The sequence below is a fragment of the Vicia villosa genome, unplaced genomic scaffold, assembly GCF_029867415.1.
Source record: "Vicia villosa cultivar HV-30 ecotype Madison, WI unplaced genomic scaffold, Vvil1.0 ctg.001374F_1_1, whole genome shotgun sequence".
Taxonomy (NCBI): Eukaryota; Viridiplantae; Streptophyta; class Magnoliopsida; order Fabales; family Fabaceae; genus Vicia; species Vicia villosa.
This window is the reverse complement of record NW_026705596.1, coordinates 137,169-159,496: the sequence shown is the minus strand read 5'-3', so window position 1 is coordinate 159,496 and position 22,328 is coordinate 137,169. Positions and strand designations below refer to the sequence as shown.

The following is a 22,328-nucleotide window of genomic DNA, read 5'->3' as shown; positions in this document are numbered from 1 at the left end:
AATTGAATTCTTCCAAATATTGTCCTAAAGTAGAGCTCATTAACTACTTGAATCACTTGACTCAAATTTTATAGCTATTTACTGTCGTGGACAAGACTATTATTCATTTAGTTGTAACTATTGATGACTGGAAGATATTTGTGAAAAAAGATTTATTTCCATCAAAAGTAAATTACAAGAGACGATTTACCAGCTTATGACAGATAAAAGTTGAACTGTATCAAATCTACCAAAACCAGACAAATGACAACAGCTGCTCTCAAACTACTGATTCATAAGCCAAACAAAACCTATAAGGAAGACGATGTATAGGAAAAAAGTGACAAGCAATATAATTTATAAAAAAAAAAAAAACAGATATTATGCCCATACAATTGATCAAAGATGAATCAACCAGACATGCTTAATAGTGAAAAGAATTCTGCCAGACGACTTTGGAATCAACAGAAACCAGCAGCACAGCTAAACAACCATCATCAGTACCAACTACCAACAGCTAATAACAATGCAAACACAGCCTCAGCAACAATCAGGTACAGTCATTTGTTAATTCTTCAAATTATTCACGCACATACATTCATTCATATTATAGATGGATCAGCAACCACCTCACTGCTACAATCACGGGGCAGTGTGCTACAACAAGCATCTCACTACATTAAGTAGCAGATATTATAAACATTTAAAGGTTGAAGTTAAATAGGTATCCAATAAAATACCCTAAAAAAGTAATCTTGAATGACCCTTCACTGTGATTTGAATTTCAAAGTAAAATACCAGCAAATTAGAGTTCATACTTAGTACCACTGTTTTTAATTAGTATCTGCGTCTGAATCAACAAATGACAGGTCCAACTCCTACGAGGCATCAGCCACGTCAAAATACACTCTACTTGTGTCCATCACAGCGTCAAGAATCCCTCTCACAACAATTTTAATCGATGAAGACCAATCATAATTACCAGATCAAAAATCAGATATAAGAAAATAGAAAGTGAACAAAAATGCTTACCAAAAATCAGATCATTCACGACAAAAATCAAGTCAATTAAGTGTCATTCTAACCAGCACACTGATAAAACAATCGGTTCTAAAATCAGCATAGTCTTGCAACCAGCACCAAACTCACGAACAATCATCAATGACACAAAAACAGCATCAACAGCAACAATATCAACATGCACCTATCAGGCATCCGTCACTTCTCCCAATCATCATAACTAGAAAACCCAATAAGTTGTTAATTTAAATTAACTGAGCTTAAACCATCCTTGCTTATAATAAAGGAAATGAAAATGCAGAAACAGAGATAAATGCAAATACAATAGAATAAAGCTAAAATGACAAAATCCCTCATAGTGAAATATTAGCTTTGCAACTATAAGGTCCAAACAAAAGTTACCAAATTCTAAAGTAAAAGACATATAGGTCAAAATATATGAACATTCAAACACCAAGAAAGTCCAACCCTACCAAACTGCACTTAAACCATAAAATCCTTTAATGACTCTAATAATACCATTCACACTGACCAAATCGTCTGAAATTATCAAGACAGCAACAGGTATAGTTGTCTCTGGTATATATCACAAAACCCGCTTACTCCTGCAAATGTAAATGGAACTGAATAGTCACAAAAGGTTTAAAAATACCTCCCAATCACGAAGTTGAATTTTCGTCTCAATTTTAAGTTCAAGAATGATATTACTTACATCACCATTTGAATTTCGAGGAGATGGGCTTGGGGAAACATCAGGGCGACCTCGTGGTGAGACACTTCGAGGAGTAAGAGACCTTTCATCGCGGCTACGATTATCAGGACTTTCATGGCGTGGACTTTTCAGGGGAGAAGTACTCCTTTGAGGGGAAATACTCTTTTTAGGAGAAGGGCTCCTTCTTGGACTAGGACTTCGCCGGGCAGGGGATCGGCTGTGGAGAATAAGAAAAAAAAAAAGGCTTCAATAGCTATAATCATGATTGTGCAAAATCAAATTGAAAAGGCCAAGTATCAATAATGAAGACCTTTCTACTGATCTGCTTCGGTTTCTACCACGGCGCTCATCATCATAGCGTCCCCTTCCACGATCCTTGTAATCAGGACTGGCACTACGGCGCTCATCATCATAGCGTCCCCTTCCACGCCCCTTGTAATCAGGACTGGCACTACGGCTTCTGCTTCGGCGACGATAGTCCCTGTCTCTCCCGCCGCGGTACCTATCATAACTCCTGCTGCGACTTCTCCTCCTGTAATCCTTGCCTCTGTAATCATCACGGTGCCTACAGACAATTTGACATTAGTCGATAAAAAATTCTATCAAATTTAATCATGAATCTCGAAACACCACTGGCTATGAGAAATACAATTAAATAACCGCAAGAAAATTATAAAATTAACACATATCATCCCATTGAGCATATTAATCAGAACTCAGAAGATAGTTTGAATGCTAGTTACAGACCATTACAATGGCAGTTAAGAAATTAGACATTTAAAGTACAGTAAAGGGTCTATACTATAAAAGTGGTTACAGCCCCCTTAATCCCCGTGGTACGGGATTTTGCAGATTAGACAAGTTATCATTATTCAGGAGAAAATCAAACTGCAAGATATATCTCGATTGAGCTTCAAATAAATAAATACATCAACTAAAATCAAACTGCATGATACATTTTAATTGAAAACTCCAGAAATGGTTTCCGCTATAAAATTAAATGGTCACACTGAACCTAAAAACAAAGGCTAGGAAATTGCGCGTAATTGAAATAAAACATTCATCTAATCACAGGCAGTCAAAAAAAATTAAAACACAATTCAACAATGGTAATTCTGAAGCTCTCAAGACAAGTAGCCATTAAAACTCCTAATTCTACAACACTCTGGAAGCAGCAGTGACATTAAAAAGTTGTGCGCACCTTCTCCTGCTGGGACTGCGGCTCCTTGAACTCTTTGATCTCGGGGATGTTTCAATAATCCTTCCTTTCTGACTGTAGATTGAAGAAACTAAATTTAGCTACGTACAAGTGCACAAGAATAAAAGCAAACAAGCCGTGAGAAAAATAATAACCAGCATCCACTATCAATATGCCACTTAATAACAAGAAAGATAAGAAAGCTATTGTATTCAAACAAAATCTATTCAACAAAGCTACTCAGTTTGTCCTCATTAAATAAACAACAAGATAAAGAAACAACAACAAAGCCTTATCATACTAAATACTAAGTGGGGCCGGCTACATGGATTAACTTCCGTCATAATGTTTTATCCAGTACCATGCTTCTATCCAAATTGTTAATCTCGAGATCTTTCTTAATAACTTCTTTTATAGTTTTTCTACGTCTTCCTCTACCTCTAGTTGTCTGACTCCTCTCCATCTAACCTACTCCCCTTACCATAGAATCTATATATGCCTTAATCACTTAAGTTTATTTTCCAACATCTTTTCTCCTATATGTGTTACCCCAACAATCTCTCTAATATTGTCATTTCTAATGACATGAGAACACCTAAATTTTTAAATATGACATGACCACACCATTATAACATAACAAACCACAAACAGTCTGAGCCAACTCAGCCAAGGGTTGAAAAAGTTAAATAACCCGGATTCAAACCCTAATAAAGACACAATACTAACATAACAGCTACTAATTACTAACATTTGCCTTTAAAAAAAAAACATGAAAGTTTTAAAAACGGTCCGCGACCGCGAAAACGTCTGCAAGTGCCAATACTGATACCGTTGTTCACTGTTTTTATGTTAAAGAACAAATGGTGGTTAATTCACACTGCAATCAATTTAGCATCATTATGACAAAAACGAACAAAAATAACTGTAGAACTTACATCCTCTCAGCATTAGGGCCATATTTAGCAAACTGCACAGTTATTTCACGACCATCAACCATTCTTCCTGAAAAACCAATTTCTCAAATTCTACAATCAATAAAAACGAAATCAAGAGTAATCATTGATAATCCTGAAACAAATAAGCATACCGTCGAGCCTATCAACAGCCTTGGAAGCCTCATCAGCATACTTATAACGCACGAAAGCAAAACCTCTCGACTCACCAGTCCTAAAAAACGAGAAAAACGATAAAACTTGAATAAACGAAAGAAATAATGAATGAATAAGCGAATACAAAGGGAAAATTGAAAAAACCTTCTGTCTTTGGGGACGAAGATGTCGACGACTTTGCCGTATCTGTCAAAGAGAGGAAATAGGTCGTCGGGGGTTGTACCTGGAGGGAAGAATGTATGGAATTGAATTGATGTTGAGAGGAATCGTGGAATTGAATTGATGTAGAGAGAGAGAAGAGAGGGCTTACGGAAAGTGATGTTGAGGACGAGTAGAGAGTATGTGTCGGAGATGTCTGGAGGACCGGATCTTCCGAAGTGCGACATGGTTGATTCAGAATTGAGAATTGGATGCAGAGAGAAGGAGGAAGATGAGATATGAATTGAGGGGGTTTTGGCCGCGAAGAACCTTCGGGAATTATATAGTCCCTCTATATGTCCCAAAATGAATATTAATTAGAATATAGAATTAAATATATATATATATATATATATATATATATATATATATATATATATATATATATATATATATATATATATATATATATATATATATATATATATATATATATATATATATATATATATATATATATATATATATATATATATATATATATATATATATATATATATGAGGAGGGATCAAATTACACCCGAAGAGTTACACCACGAGTTACACTCGTTCAATAACTACATCTCGAATTAATATTTTTTAAATTTAACCGTTGGATTGAAACATAATATCATATAGATCATACCTATAAAGTTTGAGCTTAATCTATAATGATTTACTATGTCATTGAATTACATCAAAATTAACGTTATATGAAAGTTCATTTTGACGTTAATCTTTGGATATCTTGATGATATAGTAAATCATTATAGATTAAGCTCAAACTTTATAGGTATGATCTATATGATATTATGTTTCAATCGAACGGTTGAATTTAAAAAATATTAATTCGAGATGTGGTTATTGAACGAGTGTAACTCGTGCTGTAACTCTTCGGGTGTAATTTGATCCCTCCTCTATATATATATATATATATATATATATATATATATATATATATATATATATATATATATATATATATATATATATATATATATATATATATATATATATATATATATATATATATATATATATATATATATATATATATATATATATATATATATATATATATATATATATATATATATATATATATATAATTATTATTATTATTATTAAAAATTGAAAATAGTAAATTTTTTTAGATAGTCCCTCTTAAATTTTATAATTAAGAGTTAATTTAACAATAAATTAGATACAGTATTATTCTCACTTAATTTAACATAAAAAAATTATATTATATAATAATATAATAATAATAAATTTAAGATGTTAATGTTTTTTTCAAGTGGATAAAAAAAAGAAAAAAAACAATAAATTATTTAAAATATATAACAAGAAAGTGGTTATTCCAACAAGAGACTCCACAAAAGACCCATACATCATTATCAGTCTCAGATTTTGCTAGATAGTGAGCACAAATATTCTCCTCCTTAAAAGTATGAAATATTTGAACTTGTGATTCCTTAGATAAACTCTTTAATGTTGTAAAGAATCGTGACGTATTGATAGCAAACATTAACAGATTCTAAGATAAACTTGATAGTCGAGTTGGAGTCAGAATAACATATTAGATCTTTGATGTCAAGTTCCCAAACTATATGTAAACAATGATATAACGCCATCAACTAAGCATTGAGGATGTTGGAATAACCAATGTTACTCGCAAAACCATGAACCCAAGCACCGTCAGTATTTCGAATCAATCCGTCAAAACCTAAAACACCCGAGATTATCGAAGCTACTGCCAATAACATTCAAAATCGTATTACTACCTTTGTGTGCATTCCATGTGATAGTTCTGGTTGGATGAGACAAGTTATGCTTGAGAAAACATTTAGCTAGCAGATTAACATAGTTCACTGTGATGAGTTTCAAAGTATATAAAGATACCACATTCTTAAGACATAATTTGTTTCTAACGTGCCACAGCCACCAACAAGAAGCCAAAAAAATATAGCCACCATTGATGTCATGTCTAATCCATATAAATGATTCTCTTGGAAGAATAATGGGTCCAAGAACATCATCAGAAAAAATAAATATGATAAGGGGTCTATTACGAGATAACCTAACAGGTTTCTAATGGCCTTCATCGACTTCCCTGATGATTGTTTGTGACAAGAATTCCAAGCACATAACAAAGAGATAAGGGGAAAGATGGCTACCTTGCCGTAATCATATAGTCAAAACAAAGTTTGGTAGTCGTCTCACATTCCAAAGAATATACATAGAGGAGCTAGTTACATAATGCATAATCAATTTTATAGTATTAGGAAGAAACATGTTTTTCTTCAAACAAAATTCTAAGAAATCTAAATTAACATGATCATAGGACTTTTCAATATCTATTTTGAATATCATGTCAACTTTTTTCTTTTAAATTTACGTATAGAATGAATTGCTTCTTGGAGGATAATGGCATTATCAATTGTCCCTTTACCAGGCAAAAAAAAAACTCTAGATGGGTTCAACTATCCGATTTAGATAAGGACGCAATTTGTTAACCATAATTTTCACAATAAGCTTATAAATAGTGTTGCACAAGCTAATGGGTCTGAATTCCTTAAAATTTTGGGGGCAGTCTACCTTAGGAGTTAATGTGACAAGATTCTCATAAAGAGATGAGTAAAAGCTATCAATCACAAAAGCATTTGATATAAGTTGGACAATATCTTCTTCAACTTTAAGCCAAAAGTGTTTAAATAAAATACCTTGGAATTCATCAAGGCTAAACACCTTGAAATGGTGCATTTGATTCATCACATAAGTAACTTATTCCCTCGTCACTTGTTGATTCAAAGAGTGTTGGACTTTTTCAGTAAGTATCGAAGTCATATTTGAGTCACCCATAGTAGCATAGAGTATAGGAAATGTAGGCAAAAAAGACCTTAAAAAAGTCAGTGTTTCTTTCTTGAGAATAGTATCATGAATGCACCAAACACCGTTCAGAAGATGAAGGTCATGGACTTTATTTCTCTTTCGTATGATTATCATCTTGGTATGAAAAAAACTTAGTGTTACGATCTCCCAAATTAATCCAATCATCTCTAGCCTTTTAATATCAATAAATCCCTTCTTGCGGGAGGATCTCATCATACTCCTGCTGAAGCTCTTGTTGGAGATAAACTAGTATTGTCGAATATATTCTCTCCAAAGAGCATTTGATACCCCTTAGTATATTCTCGATGTTGTGCTTTCGTTTGCTGATATTGCCAAAAGTTTCCTTATTAATTAAAAAGGATAGAATCGTACTTCATATTTTGAAGACAAGTTACAATGTCATATGAGAATTTCCACCAAACAGTCTAGACTATATTAGAGTATTCAAGGTGAGTGATCCGAGTTGCCTTGAACATAAAAGGACGAGAGCCCTTGGTCTTGGAGAGGAAGGCTACACCTAATGATAATGGGGTTGTGATCAAAATGAAATGTATACAACACCTCAACATATGCATTAGAGAAAACCACGTGCCAAGCAACTTCAACCAGTGCCCTATTCAAGTTGCGAAAAACCATTCGATTACTAGTACAAGATCTATTCCAAGTGAATTTCCCACCAATCATGTCTACTTCAACTATATTACATTTATCAATGACATTCAATAAAGCAGTTGCCATAAAATGATTAAACAATTACCATAAATGATTAAAAATGCCTATTTTTGTTCACTCTAATGAATGATGTCGTTAAAGTCTCTAATCAAAATCTAAGGACCATCAATAATGTTCCTCTGGTAAATTAGGTGGAGCCATAAGTCAAGATAATAAGTGTACACGGCATTGGACACGTAACTTCACACAAGAGGTGGAGCCACAAGTCAAGACGAGAAGTATACATAGTTTTGTGTTATATAAATACGAAAAAAATATGTTTTTTATAAATTAGTTTAGAATTATTTTTACTATTTTAAAAATATTTTAATTATCTTAAAAAGAAAAATGACTAGATGTTATAACTTTTAACATTCATGTTATTAGTAAAAGCAATTTTCCAACTTACAAAAAAAATAAACTTAGATAAGAAATTAGTAAAATACTCGTGCCTACACATAAATATTGGTATGATACGCACATTTGTTTATAAAATATAATTAAAAAACAAAAAAAAATTGCTTAACCAAAAGAGTTTATTATTTTTAAAAGAAAGACTTTTTTTTATTTATATTTGAATCATAAATCTAAATGTTCCATATATAAAAATATTCAACATTATACTTTCTCCAATATGTAAATATTATTTTTATTTTGACATTATTTTTAAAAATATTTAGATCAATATAAAATTTGTCCATTTACAAAAAAGAAAATTAAAATTCACTCATTAATTTAAATTTATAAAAAACATATATTTTTTCGTATTTGAATATTTAAACTAATTTATAAAAAAACAAATATTTTTTTCGTATTTGGATAAGTAGTACACCTTTTCCCATAGATATATAGAATTTAAGAAACGTTTATAAATTTTAATAAGCGATAAATATTTACATCATTGAAAAACATTTATTTGGATCACTAATATTTTTTTGCCGTATTTACATCATTGAAAAACATTTATTTAATTATTATTTTAATTATATAAATAAATTTTAATAAATAACATATATTTTTGTCGTATTTGAATCGGTAATATTTTTTTCGTAATTACACTAATGAGACAGATTTATTCTATTATTATATTAATTGCATAAATTTCAATAAATGAGACGAATTTTAATTGTATTAATTTCAATAATAATTGACTCATATTTTTATTGTATTTTTTAAAATAGTATTCTTGAGTATCTTTAATGTCTTATTTTTGAAAATTTTATTTTCTAATATTATTTTTAATATGTTCATTCCCCTATTTAATGACTTTCCATTCTCCTTTAATATTATCAATTAACTATTTGTATATAATTAGCAATTTGTGAAATTGGTTTTCTTTTCAATATTTTTTAATGTCAATATTTAAATATGACTTTCTAAATTGATTTTTTTATTAAAAAATATTTTTAAATACAACATAATAAAATATAATTAAAATCAATTATATAACATAATTAAATATTATTAAAAAATAATAACTAAATAAATTGTTTATTTAGCTTAATAGCTAAATGATAATGCGACATGTGGTTGTGATGTTAAAAATCATGGTTCGTTCCCTTGGATAATAAATTATGCTTTGAAAAATTGATGTCTTTAAAAATAACGAGTTAAATAATAAAAATTGAGTAAATAAGAAAATGATAGTTGATGTGGAACAGTAGATAGAAGGCAACTAATTTACACAATGGAATAGCTGCCTTCTCTTAGATTCTGCACTATTAATTGTCTGCAAACTCAAATATTCAAAGGGTGCAAGCTCTAATGTCCAATGATTCAAATGCTAATCTAAAAAACAAAAGCTATATAAGATCAATTAAACAAACTCTTATGGTTGTAATGTAGATCAGGACAAAATAAGCTTATTGAAGAGTTTGTTCTTAACCGATCAACTAAAAAGTTTGTTCTTATCTATTTTTCAATTTAAAAAAAAAAATCTATATTTATTATTTCTTATACTATTTTTGTTTAATTATTCCTTAATAAAAAATGGAAAAAATATTTATTTCCCATTGTCCTTAATTCTTCTATCAACTTTTATTTTGATATATTAAAAAATATTGTTAGAAACAATTTATCAATTTATTGTTGAAAATAAATCAAAGGATATAATTTTGTACACATAATAAATAAAAAATTCTAGAATTAATATTGTTGTGATAACAAAATTCAAAGACCAGGGGAAAGATTTTTAAGAAAGAAATTTTAGGGAAGTTGCAAAATCAAACACATGATAAAATCAGAATAGTGAAAAGATTTTCTCCAAATCAATACTCATATACATAATCAAAAGCATCTCTTTTACTTTCTTCACAATAACATCACGATAGCGGAAAAAGATCGCAACAACAAATGTGAAACAGAAAAGAAGAAGGATTTTTTTCGATTCCAAATTTGACGATTTTCGTCCACTATATCTCTCAACTTTCCACTCGCCCCCGTCTTTCTCCTTCAAAACCAAACAATTTAGCATCACGCCGTCGTCGCCACGTTTTCGACATCCACTACAAATCTGTGTTGCCCTCTTTCTGGTCTCGCCGCCGCTGCACTACCACTTGTTGATTCATCGTCGTCAGTTTGCTTTCCTTCATCCTTTGCGTCTCTCTATTACTCTTCTGTGTTTCCAGCTTGTTATTTCTTGGTATTAGATCTTTGCTCCTCTACCACTTTTTTTGCATGATGCTTTACTCATGATTGATATGAATTCATTTAAAAATAAATAATCGTATTTGAAAAAAAAAAGACTAAAAAATAAAAGCATAAAGATAAAATAAACTTACCGAGAAGAAGAAGTCCCAAGATGAAGAAGTTGATGATGGAAAACATCACTGATATTTTTCACAAATCTTTAATTTTTCACAAATCTTCAATTTTTCACCAATCCTTCACATTTTTTAGATCTTTTTTGATTTCACATATATATGGAAAATGGAGTTTGAGAGAGAAGATAAGATTGTTGGGAGTAGTAAGTAAAGAAAATCATTGAGATATGCGAGGAAGCAGAAAAATGATTTGTGATAAGACTTCACACATTTTCCAAATCTTAAAGAATAGTAAAAGTTGAAAAAGGTATGGAAAGTTGCGTTTTTGAAGTAGTAGCTGGATGTTGTGTAGGGTGATATCTAAGATGATGTGTATTGTGTAGGGTCATAAAAGTAGGTTCACGGGTGTTGAGACAAATAACTTGTCACAAAAAGTGTACATTAGGAAAGGAAGTAACATTAGGTAACAAACAAATAAGTAGCATGTGAGAAAGTCATTTTAGGGTAACGTGGTGCAATAAAAAGCAATGAGTATTTTAGTCTTTTCCAAAACATAGTTTCTTCTTATGTTATAAATAACTTACAAATTTATATAACAAAAATAAAATGTCCACGTAATCATTTTCATGTCATATGCGAACAAGTCAAACATACAATTACGGAGGAAATCAAATAAATTTAAAATAAATGATAAGGAGAAATTAAAAACCTAATTTTTTTAAAACAATTAAAAAATTTTAAAAATTAAAAAAAAATTAAAACTACATTTAAACCTATATTATAAAGAATATAAATTCAAAATTCAATTGGTTTATCCATTATAAACCAATCACCCACCAACTATCCATTTCTTTTTTATCAAATTCAAACATACCTTAAATGGATGATTTACTTTTCCTCTTTTTTCCCTCTTTTCAAAAAGATTCCTAGGCAATTCCCATGCTTTGCCACGTGAAAATCCACATTTCACAATTATCACCATACTCCAACTTATCACACACGCACACCGAAAGAGAGTGTTGCAACAAGAAAAAAATAAACTGAAAATCGTCATCATCACAATTCACAACCAAACCATCCAAGGGCCCGTGGTATTGCAGTTCCCGAATTCAAACCAATATTCCATTTCAAACAAATTTCAGTTACAATTCTACTTTTTCTTCTTCCACAATCCTTCATTCATCTTCTTCAATTCTCAATGGAAAACCCTAGAAACGGTTATTCAATGGACGAAGACGAGGAAGATCCCGGAAGTGCATTATCCGTTGACTCAACCGAATCACGGTGGGTTTTCCAGGAAGACGAAGATCCGTCTGAGATCGACGAATACGATGCTTCTGATATGCGGCATCAATCTATGTTCGATTCCGAAGACGAAGATAATGCTGACCAGAGGCTTATTCGTACTGGTCCACGAGTTGATTCGTTTGATGTTGAAGCTCTTGAGGTTCCTGGTGCTCATACACATCACTATGAGGTGAGTAATGCTTGCTGTTTTACATTTATTGGTTACGGACAATTATGGATTGTTCATTGATTCACTTCACATGGATTGATTTTCAGTAATTATTACTGATTTGATTCAATTGTTTCTGTAGTAGTAGTACTAGTATTTGTACTTTATTCTTTAGGTGTATGGAGGATCCAAAATTGATTGATTTTGATTCCATACTGTGCATTTGATTTTGCTTGTGAAGAAAATTGATTCTGTGTGAATTGATTCTATTAAATTGTTTCGGACTAAAAGAGAGTAAATTTCAATGTAAAAATCACGTCTACAAATTTTGGTTTTAAGTAGAATCAATTCTGAAAAGCAGAATCAATTTTACTCGAGAGTAACCAAATATGCCAAAATAAATTTTACACATCCAGAATCAATTCTAAGTGCTCATATCGTGAAACCAAACATAGTCTTATTCTAAGTACTAACTTGAAGCTAGAATTTAAAACTTTTGGGTTCTACAATTGATTTTTAGCCTTGAATTCATTTTTCAACTCACTTTACTTAAATATATATCCAAACAACATAAGATTTATTATATAGCTGTGACCGAAATACCAAATACTTATAAGATTCATTATATAGTTGTGATGTGAATTCCGTTAGAATGTGTATGGTTTTAGAGTAGAGAAAGCCAAAAGTGAGTCCAAACACATAAAATTGATGTTGTCTCTGGAATTGGTTCTAACTTGAAGCTAGGATTTGAATTCTACAATTGATTTTTAGCCTTGAATTTATTTTTCGACTCACTTTACTTAAATATATATCCAAACATGAATCTATTTACGTATAACTCATTTTTAGTCAGAATTATTTTTACATAGTCAATTCATTAAAATTATTTTGTGTCGCCGCAGAACCAAACACACATAAGATTTATCATATAGCTGTGATGTGAATTCCGTTAGAATGTGCATGTATGGTTTTAGAGTAGAGAGAGCGAAAAGTAATTCCACACACGTAAAATTGATTTTGACATGTTTGGGCGATGTCAATTGGAATTCATGTTTCTAGAATTGATTCTAACTTGAAGCTAGGATTTAACCCAATTCATATTCAACTCTTTTAACAGAGATCAAGCTTACAAAATCATTTTGTCAATTTGAGTTTGTTTTTGTATCTGCTTTCTTCACCGTGTTGTCCTGTTGCAGGATATGACCATGGGAAAGAAAATTGTGTTGGCTTTTCAAACTCTTGGTGTTGTCTTTGGTGATGTTGGAACAAGTCCATTATATACCTTCAGTGTTATGTTTAGAAAGGCTCCTATTAAAGACAATGAAGATATTCTTGGGGCATTATCACTTGTCTTGTACACTTTAATCTTGATTCCTTTGCTCAAGTATGTTTTTGTTGTTCTTTGGGCAAATGATGATGGTGAAGGTATGGTGGTGAATTTTGTGTTTTAAAGAAATCTAAAATATTCACTCCTATTTCTCTTTTTTCCTTATATGTTCTGTCCTCAATCGCGTGTATTTAATTACTTTGAAACCACTGCAGGTGGTACATTTGCATTATATTCCTTGATTTGCCGTAATGCTAAGGTGAATCTTCTTCCCAATCAGTTGCCGTCAGATGCACGTATATCAGGCTTTAGGCTAAAGGTGCCGTCCCCTGAGCTTGAAAGGTCTTTAAAAATTAAGGAAAGGCTAGAGTCTTCATCGAATCTAAAGAAGATTCTACTATTATTAGTTCTTGCTGGTACTTCTATGGTCATAGCTAATGGGGTTGTTACACCAGCAATGTCAGGTTACTTACTGCTCTATTATTATGTATTTTGTAACTTCTACAGAAATGCTTTGTCAGTATGTTTGGAGTTTGGATTAATACTAATAGTATGTTGTAATCACATCTCGTTGTTTGTGTTCATGGCCAGCTGTTGTTTTCAATAACCTCTTGTTTACTTCATACTAGTTCTTACTTTATAAAATTTTCTTCTTGCAGTACTATCATCTGTTAATGGCTTGAAAGTTGGGGTAAATGCCATTAAGCAAGGTACCGTGTTATCCTATTTACAAACTCTTGTCTGTAATAGTTATTAATACCTGCATTTGATATTACCCACAGATACATCTTGAGAACATAGCTTCTATCTTTCTTTCTCTTTTGAAATAAATAATTGTTGCTTCTCCATTAATAGTTATAGTTTTCAAGGTATTGTAATTCAGTCTAAGTATTCACAGGATGTCATTTCTATAGTTTTGGCTACTCTGGTGGAAATTGGGAAAAATTGGCTAAATATTTCAATTTTAGAATCACTTGTGAAGCTTTATTAACTTTTTCTACTTTTTCCGTGATTATGCAGATCAAGTGGTGATGATTTCTGTTGCCTGCCTTGTTGTTTTGTTTAGTGTACAGAAGTATGGAACAAGCAAAGCTGGGCTTGCTGTAGGACCTGCATTGTTTTTATGGTTTTGTTCTCTTGCGGGCATTGGTGTATACAATCTTGTAAAATATGACAGCAGTGTCTTAAGGGCTTTTAATCCTATTTACATCTATTATTTCTTTGCAAGGAATTCAACTAAAGCATGGTATTCTCTCGGAGGCTGTCTTCTGTGTGCAACTGGTAAACACATATATGCAGGATCATTGATATTGTAGATGTGATAATATATATTCTCTCTTGTCGTGTATATTTTGATTATTTATGTCTCTGTTCTCGATTTTTAAATCAATGCCCTGGTAGCAATTACAATGACTAATATTGATTTTCTCCAATTACTATCGGAGGTTTAATGAAATGCCTACTGTCATCTTTCATGACTTCCAGATTCATTGGGTTGGGTAAGACCTGGTTTATTATATAGGGGCTGTGTTTTTCTTCTGCAGCAGTCCTGAGTATGGGATGCAAATGCCAGCGGCTACCCAAAAATGCGATGCAAATGAGCACCCTAGTGATGCAACGTGTAGCTGCTATAGTATTGCTATTGTGGACCAATGAAGCACGGGACGTATCCGATACGTCACTAATTGAAAAATACATGATACGATACGTTAAAGATACGTATATAAAAAATTATAATTAAACATTTAGTTAAATTATAGTTTAGCAGAACCATATTCATAAGACAATTTTTAACATTACTATATTATTTAAAAATATTAAATTTAAGATATGGGAATAGTATCAATGTCATCTCTTTCTCCATGATAGGTAAATAGAGCAGGTTCCAATTCATCAAGGTGTAGGAGAAAGAAACTTTGAAATAAAATAAATGATGCAAGCAGTGTCATTCTTAGTCAAAAACATTTCATTATAAGTATTATTAATAAATTAATAAATAATAATTAATATGAATTAAATTTTAAATATTAGTATTCATAAGAACTTACGAGAATTAAAACCAATTTTGAAAAATGGTAACTATCTAGAAAGAATTAATTAGGATATACAGAGAATTGCTGGGAATGAATAGTCATTAAAAAGGAGAATAAAGGATGATTAAAAAGAAGAATCTCTTATAAAAAAATAAACAGTCACGTATCTGGGGAGTTTCTAGGCGTATCGCCGCCGTATCAAAATTTTTTTATTTATTTTTTTAAAAGAATAAATTTGGATACTCCTCCGATATGTATCGACGCTGTATCGGAGCGTATCGGTGTATCGGATACGATTCGACTGTGTTTTTGAAGTATTCATGCTTCATAGTTGTGGACTATATATGATTCAAGATTCTGAATAAAATGAATAAAATGCCCCGTGTTCAAGAAACAGTGGTTACATGCATATATATACAAAAGTAGTATTAATTTGTGGGTTGGTTAGATTTTTCCTTGATTACAAATGGAGTATGATTTTGTGAAATTTTACTGTTATTTGAGAAGCATGTATTATTCATGATAGTTGGCTGTATTAGTAGGATTAGATAATGCCGATAAAGTTGTAGTTTTGATTCTAGTCAGGGGTCTTTTGTTGAGAGGTCATTTGTAAGTACCACTGTAAGTTTTTGATGAGGCTTATGACATGTAGGCCTCGTAGCCTGACAAACTCCCCTTGAGGATGAGTTTTGGATTGTTTGAAATAGGATGAAATGTAATGAAATCTTATGAAACATATTGCATTCTATTTCATCCGCTACAAACAATAGAATGAAAACTTTATTCTGTTTATCATACAAAAATATCCGGACAACTGTATGGAGATTTATTTCATTCTACCCCACCATTATATATTTAATTACATGTAGAATAAATTTCTGTACACCAAACAAAAATATCTTAATATTGGGATGTAGTAATTATGCAATTTATATTTAACTATTTCTGGCACGTACAAATTTTTCCACTACCAATTAACATTGTTATTGGATCATGTTACAGGCTCTGAAGCCATGTTTGCAGATCTTTGCTACTTTTCTGTTCGAGCAGTTCAGGTAATGAATCATCTATCATGGCTTCTGGTTAGATTTCTTTTATTTCTTTGGTCATATCAAATTACACATTGATGAAACTGATGCTGGTTTGTTTGCAGCTTACATTTGTGTTCCTTGTTTTGCCGTGCCTACTATTGGGTTATTTGGGTCAAGCTGCATACCTTATGGAACACCATGCTGATGCTGGCGAAGCCTTTTTTTCTTCTATTCCAAGTAGGTGTCAGTGTTTGTGTGTGTATGTATATATTTGTGTTTTGCTTTCCTTACAAGTCGGTGTAATACTGTTCTTGTCTGTAGGTGGTGTATTCTGGCCAACTTTTCTCATTGCTAATATTGCTGCACTCATTGCAAGTCGAACTATGACAACAGCCACATTTTCTTGCATAAAACAGTCAACTGCTCTTGGTTGTTTCCCGCGTCTTAAAATTGTTCATACTTCTCGGAAGTTTATGGGTCAAATCTATATTCCTGTCATAAACTGGTTCTTGTTGGCTGTTTCTGTGGTGTTTGTCTGCACTATATCCAGCATTGATGAGATTGGAAATGCATATGGTAAATAGTTTATTTCAAAATCTTTATTTTATCTCCATGGATATTTTAAATTTATACACATGCATTAAATACTTGTCAAAATGTAAGTGATGCCACAAGTTTAGTGGGATTGGCTATGTAGAATAGGTTCTTGAGAAGCGTATGGTGCTGCAATTAATTGGAAAACACTGAAATTCTCTCTTAATATTTCTCTTTGAATGTCCTTGACTATAGTGGAAGTGATATTGGAGGCGGAGCCTTGTTTAAGAGGACCCGATTCTTTGGTTCTACCTTCAATACTATTGTAATATATATATTATTAACATAACATAAAAGAGTATTTGTTTTCAGCCTGTTCTTTTGTCATCTTTCAGGTATTGCTGAGCTGGGGGTAATGATGATGACCACCATTTTAGTCACTCTTGTTATGCTTCTTATATGGCAGATGCACATCCTCGTAGTGCTGAGTTTCCTGGTAGTATTCTTGGGTTTGGAGTTGGTTTTCTTTTCATCCGTTTTGTGGGGCATAACAGATGGAAGTTGGATTATATTGGTCTTTGCTGCAATAATGTTTTTTATAATGTTCGTCTGGAACTACGGAAGCAAGCTCAAGTATGAAACTGAAGTCAAACAAAAGCTATCAACGGAATTAATGCGAGAATTGGGCTGCAATCTTGGGACAATACGAGCTCCTGGAATTGGTCTACTTTATAACGAGTTGGTCAAAGGAATTCCAGGAATTTTTGGGCATTTTCTAACCACACTTCCAGCAATACACTCCATGGTTATATTTGTGAGCATCAAGTTTGTTCCAGTTGCTATGGTGCCTCAAAATGAAAGGTTTCTATTTCGACGAGTCTGCCAAAGAAGCTATCATTTATTTCGTTGTATTGCCAGGTAACAAGAGCTCAAAGCCTACAAGTGCACAATACTTTTTAGTAACATGCTAAAAATGCTATAGCTTCAAATAAATATCTCAAGGGAATAAGTAAGTGATGTAATATTGGGAAAGTTTACCGAGATATCATATTAGTCACTCTTTTGGGTAGTCAGTTAGTTCATGAAAAGACAATACTTTTAATCTGGGACTATCTTGTTTAGTAATTTTTTCAATACTTTACTTGTCATTAAAATATTTTGGCATCTTACATGTCTGATCTGAACGTTTATATATCTCGACAGGTATGGTTACAAAGATGTTCGGAAAGAAAATCACCAAGCTTTTGAACAGCTTTTAATGGAGAGTTTAGAGAAGTTTATACGCCGTGAGGCACAGGAGAGATCACTTGAAAGTGATGGGGATGAGGATACTGATTTAGAAGACGAGTACTCTGGTTCTAGAGTTCTCATACATCCGAATGGGAGTGTTTACTCACTTGGTGTTCCTCTTCTAGCTGATTTTAATGAAACCTTCATGCCTACTTTTGAACCTAGTACGTCACAGGATGCTCAGCCTTCATCGCCCAAACCCCCTGCGCTCGATGCAGAGCAGGTTCTAGAAAGAGAGTTATCTTTTATACGCACGGCTAAAGAATCTGGAGTGGTTTATCTTCTTGGTCATGGAGATATAAGGGCAAGGAAAGAGTCATGGTTTATGAAGAAGCTAGTTATAAACTATTTTTATGCCTTTCTAAGAAAGAATTGCAGAAGGGGGATCACAAATTTAAGCGTACCACATTCACATCTAATGCAGGTTGGAATGACTTACATGGTTTGACAATTTGGCCATCAATTTTGCAACCCAATAAAAGTTATTAAACAAGTGTCAGGTAGATCAGAATATTCACATTTTGGAAAGTCTCATTTTCAAACGTGCTTAATTTGATCATCATTATTTGGATCCTCACATTGAACATCTTTCCAGCTCCACCTCTGGAAATTGTTTCAACTATCCTTATGAGTCTGAGCATGCGCTGCGGATATATGGAATTGAAATAGATTGAGAACAGAAATAGATACAGATATATGTAGAATTTGAACAAAAGAATGATGTATGTAAAATTATGTTTACGAAAAGAAAAAAGAACATGCAAAAGGCTGTGTATACATTTTGTGGATGTGCAATATCCTCTATTTCAATGCGGTAAACAGAGTTTTGTACATGAGTACTTTATCTAGGATACGTATTTTTCATTGGAATTAATTATTTTCTTGATTTCTTGTGAAGAGGCACTTTTTTAATTCAAATTTATGAGATTCTGTTTTCTTTTTGAAATGTTCATAGAAAATATTTTAGATATATTAATGGTAATTTTTTCTCAATACAACATACACCACTACCCCTATTTCAAATACAACAAATTAAGACATTTCTCTTTTGTATTGTATTGATAAACTTTCAGTTTACAAAATGCACACTGAAAATACATATTATTTTATTGAACAATTCAGGTACAAATTTAAAGTTTAGACAACAAAGACTAGAACATAGAAATTACTATTTGATAAAAAAAATAGACAAACAATGACTCAGTGATAGCCAATAGGAGCTGGAGCCTCTTTCAATTCCTTTCCTTGATGATGAATATCCTACAAAAAGAACATTATGTTGACTGATTTTAGTTACCATATTCTAAATACTGATAAGTATATCATATCATACGTCCCGACATATCAAATATCTCTGTATTCTTTTTAGAGTAACCTTTACGAGACTAAATTTTGATAGAAACAAAAAACAAAAGTTAATATAGTTATAACTGATAAATTGACACTCACAGAAGCAAAGTGATTGACATCTCTATGATGAGCCTCATCAGCACGAATAACAGTAATAACATCCTTAAGAGTTGCATCCTTAGGAAGTCTCCAGTAATCAATTGCAATAGCAGGAGCAGGTACATTTTCAACTTTACCACTTTCAATTGCATTTAAATGTTGTGTATACGAAATCACAGCCTCTTCCTCCAAATAACCAACAAACCTATGCGCTGTTTTCGGCGAGAGAATGTAAAACACAAAGAATGCATTGAAGAAAACACCCTGTGCTGTAATAACCAAAAGCCTCTCATGCCAACTTGGTTTCACAAGCTCAACCATTGTCATCAAATGCATCCTCTCATTCTCTGCTTCCTCAAGTAATGCCTTGATCCAACCACCAGTCTGTTGAAATTTTCTCAGAGATTTCAAATGTAAAAGCATCCCTCCTACCATTCCAGGGACGCCTGCAATTGTTTCCAGCATCATCGCATGGCATCCGTACCGTTCCTGCAGCAATTATAGTTCAAATGAATCAAACACATGACCAATATTACTACTAAGTGTGGTGACCAGGGTTCGAATCATAGTCTCATAACAAGTTATCTTCACATTTAAACCACTAGGCTGTAACACAAATTATAGTTTGAAGTTTTACCTTGAAATACAAATCAGAGAGAACCCTTAGAAACTTGACAGATCTGAAAGCAAACTTGTCAGCAAATGTTTTTGGGACATGATGCTTGGTGACATCTATTGAAACATCTGAACTGTAACTTTCCCATGGCTGCATCAGACATCATATATAATAAAATCATGTAAAACATCATCCATATACATCACCTTGATATATCAAGTTACTCAAAGAATAACACTTACCATGAAACAATTCCATGGCCATTCAGTTCCATCTTCCTTGAGAAGTTTAGGCCTAGCGATCCCCCAATAACTCGAAACAACCGCGTTGCTGTTCTTATTATTGACCTCGTTCTCGTTCTTGTTCTTGTTCTCCTCTGGCTGCTGATCTTTTTTCTCTGGTAGAGTAGACATCCTCTGCAAGTAGAAGCTTCCATACGTGCCGCCGCTATGCTGGTGTCTCGGCTGAGCGATCGCTGCAGTTGAGAAGTTCCGGCTTCTGCGGAGGAGAGCTTGTGCTGTTGACCTGACTAAAAAGTGTTTCATGATGAATGTTTTTTTGGATGAAAAGAATAGCGAGTATGGGAGATTGATTTATAGTTATATAGTTTTGGTATTCAAATTTGTATTTGCTACAAGGTGAAGCAAAGAAGAAAGGTCGAAGAAGGTTGAACTTGAAGCAATATGTGGTTACTTCTGTTGGTTAAATTAGTAATGAATTTGCGTAAGTGAGTGATTGATTAGTTGCCACAAGCCCACAAAGTTGGAATTGAAAATGTTCAGGCAGCGTTGACTGTCTCTCGTGGCAGCTACTGAGTACTTTATATACTTTTCTCTTCCCTTGATTATTATTATGTTTTCTTTTTTATTGGACTATTATTATTCTTTAGCTTGATGCAATATCACCAAAGAAGAAGGAACCAATTTTTTTGGGAATATTCTAAGGGAAGGCTGCTTTCTTTTGCAAACATAAATCTTGTTCTACACGCAATCTATTGCAATGGAGAATTGAGAAGTCAAATATCTATCATATAAGAAAAGTCTACCATTTCCTCATCTCTTAGCTATGCCACATCAGCCTCTCTTCTCACAAAATTCCATATCATTCTTTTCCCATTGTAGGATTGAACTTTAAACCTCCAACCTCTCATGATCTCGCAGTTACAAATTATTTACTTTCTCTGGCCATTCACATTCACAACTGCTTACAGCACTAATTACCTCATATAATGCTTCTGCCTTCCAAGTCCCTTCTGCCTTCCAAGCCCTCCACCTTCCACGTTCCAAAACACTTTTATCATTACTATATATAACCATCATACTTTCACAGTATCTATCATATTCATCAAACCTAATCGTGGAAAATTTTGGTTTATACTATTTTTGCAATTACAGCCATTCCCACGACTATTCATGTGGAAAATTTTGGTTTATACTATTTTTGCAATTACAGCCATTCCCACGACTATTCATGGACAAACCGGAATTTAACATTTTTTTCTTTCTTTTCTTGATAGAAAATATCTTTCATGTTATTTGTAGGTTGAATTTGTAGTGTATGATTCTGAAGTACTAATTGGCGTTTCATGTTATTTGTAGGTTGAATTTGTAATGTATCATTCTGAAGTACCAATTGGCGTCACTCCATAGTATATGGTTCGTTTTTTACATGGGTTGTTTCCAATCCCTATTTTCTATTTTTTTTAGTAACAATTTAAATATTGTCCTAATATGTGTTTTGAATTTTTTTCTGGTGCAGACAGTAGAAAACATCGTCTATACGATTCGTTTGAAATAAATATTCTTCTTTGACTGTCCCGAAAGTTTGAGCTGTAGAAGTAGAAATCAAGTTGGCTGGTGTCAATATACAATGGAGAATCTGCTTGAAATATTATGCTTGCGCAAGTTTTTGTCAAAAATGTAGATATTATACTATGTAAATAACATGATATTTTATATTAATTCATAGAATGAATTTTAATTTTTTATATTTTAAGTGCAAATATTAATAAATAAATCTTAATTGATTGATT

The 22,328-nt window shown here is 32.4% G+C and overlaps 3 protein-coding genes across 6 annotated transcripts; 1 reads left to right on the top strand and 2 right to left on the bottom strand.

Moving 5' to 3' along the window:
• Window positions 1–344: 344 nt before the first annotated feature.
• LOC131634856 (serine/arginine-rich splicing factor SC35-like) lies at window positions 345–4,514 on the bottom strand. 4 transcript variants are annotated; one of them, XR_009293684.1, is made up of 10 exons: window positions 4,329–4,514; window positions 4,163–4,241; window positions 3,997–4,076; window positions 3,845–3,911; window positions 2,913–2,984; window positions 2,022–2,276; window positions 1,712–1,928; window positions 1,532–1,604; window positions 798–1,219; window positions 345–653 (listed from the first exon to the last, which is right to left on the bottom strand). XR_009293684.1 is itself a non-coding variant. In XM_058905480.1 (8 exons), exons 1-8 carry the CDS (start codon window positions 4,402–4,404, stop codon window positions 1,599–1,601), a joined length of 852 nt encoding a protein of 283 aa, XP_058761463.1. In that variant the 5' UTR covers window positions 4,405–4,513; the 3' UTR covers window positions 1,356–1,598. The 4 variants fall into 4 exon arrangements, 1 of the variants encoding a protein (XP_058761463.1); XR_009293685.1 differs by having other exon boundaries at window positions 345–636; XR_009293683.1 differs by having other exon boundaries at window positions 345–1,219.
• Window positions 4,515–11,506: 6,992 nt separating this feature from the next.
• Window positions 11,507–19,064, top strand: LOC131634869 (potassium transporter 7-like). Its single transcript, XM_058905494.1, has 10 exons — window positions 11,507–12,037; window positions 13,213–13,441; window positions 13,559–13,807; window positions 14,003–14,053; window positions 14,364–14,624; window positions 16,379–16,431; window positions 16,530–16,644; window positions 16,729–16,983; window positions 17,337–17,859; window positions 18,145–19,064. Exons 1-10 carry the CDS (start codon window positions 11,759–11,761, stop codon window positions 18,677–18,679), a joined length of 2,550 nt encoding a protein of 849 aa, XP_058761477.1. The 5' UTR covers window positions 11,507–11,758; the 3' UTR covers window positions 18,680–19,064.
• Window positions 19,065–19,263: 199 nt separating this feature from the next.
• Window positions 19,264–21,090, bottom strand: LOC131634870 (alternative oxidase 3, mitochondrial-like). The gene is made up of 4 exons (XM_058905495.1): window positions 20,539–21,090; window positions 20,318–20,446; window positions 19,681–20,169; window positions 19,264–19,491 (listed from the first exon to the last, which is right to left on the bottom strand). Exons 1-4 carry the CDS (start codon window positions 20,839–20,841, stop codon window positions 19,432–19,434), a joined length of 981 nt encoding a protein of 326 aa, XP_058761478.1. The 5' UTR covers window positions 20,842–21,090; the 3' UTR covers window positions 19,264–19,431.
• Window positions 21,091–22,328: the final 1,238 nt, after the last annotated feature.

Coding starts and splice junctions, on each gene's coding strand:
- LOC131634856 (XM_058905480.1), bottom strand. CDS start 4,404: ATGTCGCACTTCGGAAGATCCGGTCCTCCAGACATCTCCGACACATAC. Junction 4,242..4,328: donor CGTCCTCAACATCACTTTCC/GTAAGCCCTCTC, acceptor TCTTCCCTCCAG/GTACAACCCCCGACGACCTA. Junction 2,985..3,844: donor GGCCCTAATGCTGAGAGGAT/GTAAGTTCTACA, acceptor TTCAATCTACAG/TCAGAAAGGAAGGATTATTG.
- LOC131634870 (XM_058905495.1), bottom strand. CDS start 20,841: ATGAAACACTTTTTAGTCAGGTCAACAGCACAAGCTCTCCTCCGCAGA. Junction 20,447..20,538: donor GGCCATGGAATTGTTTCATG/GTAAGTGTTATT, acceptor TGTCTGATGCAG/CCATGGGAAAGTTACAGTTC. Junction 19,492..19,680: donor ATGTCAATCACTTTGCTTCT/GTGAGTGTCAAT, acceptor TTCTTTTTGTAG/GATATTCATCATCAAGGAAA.
- LOC131634869 (XM_058905494.1), top strand. CDS start 11,759: ATGGAAAACCCTAGAAACGGTTATTCAATGGACGAAGACGAGGAAGAT. Junction 13,808..14,002: donor TGTTACACCAGCAATGTCAG/GTTACTTACTGC, acceptor TTCTTCTTGCAG/TACTATCATCTGTTAATGGC. Junction 16,432..16,529: donor TTTCTGTTCGAGCAGTTCAG/GTAATGAATCAT, acceptor GTTTGTTTGCAG/CTTACATTTGTGTTCCTTGT.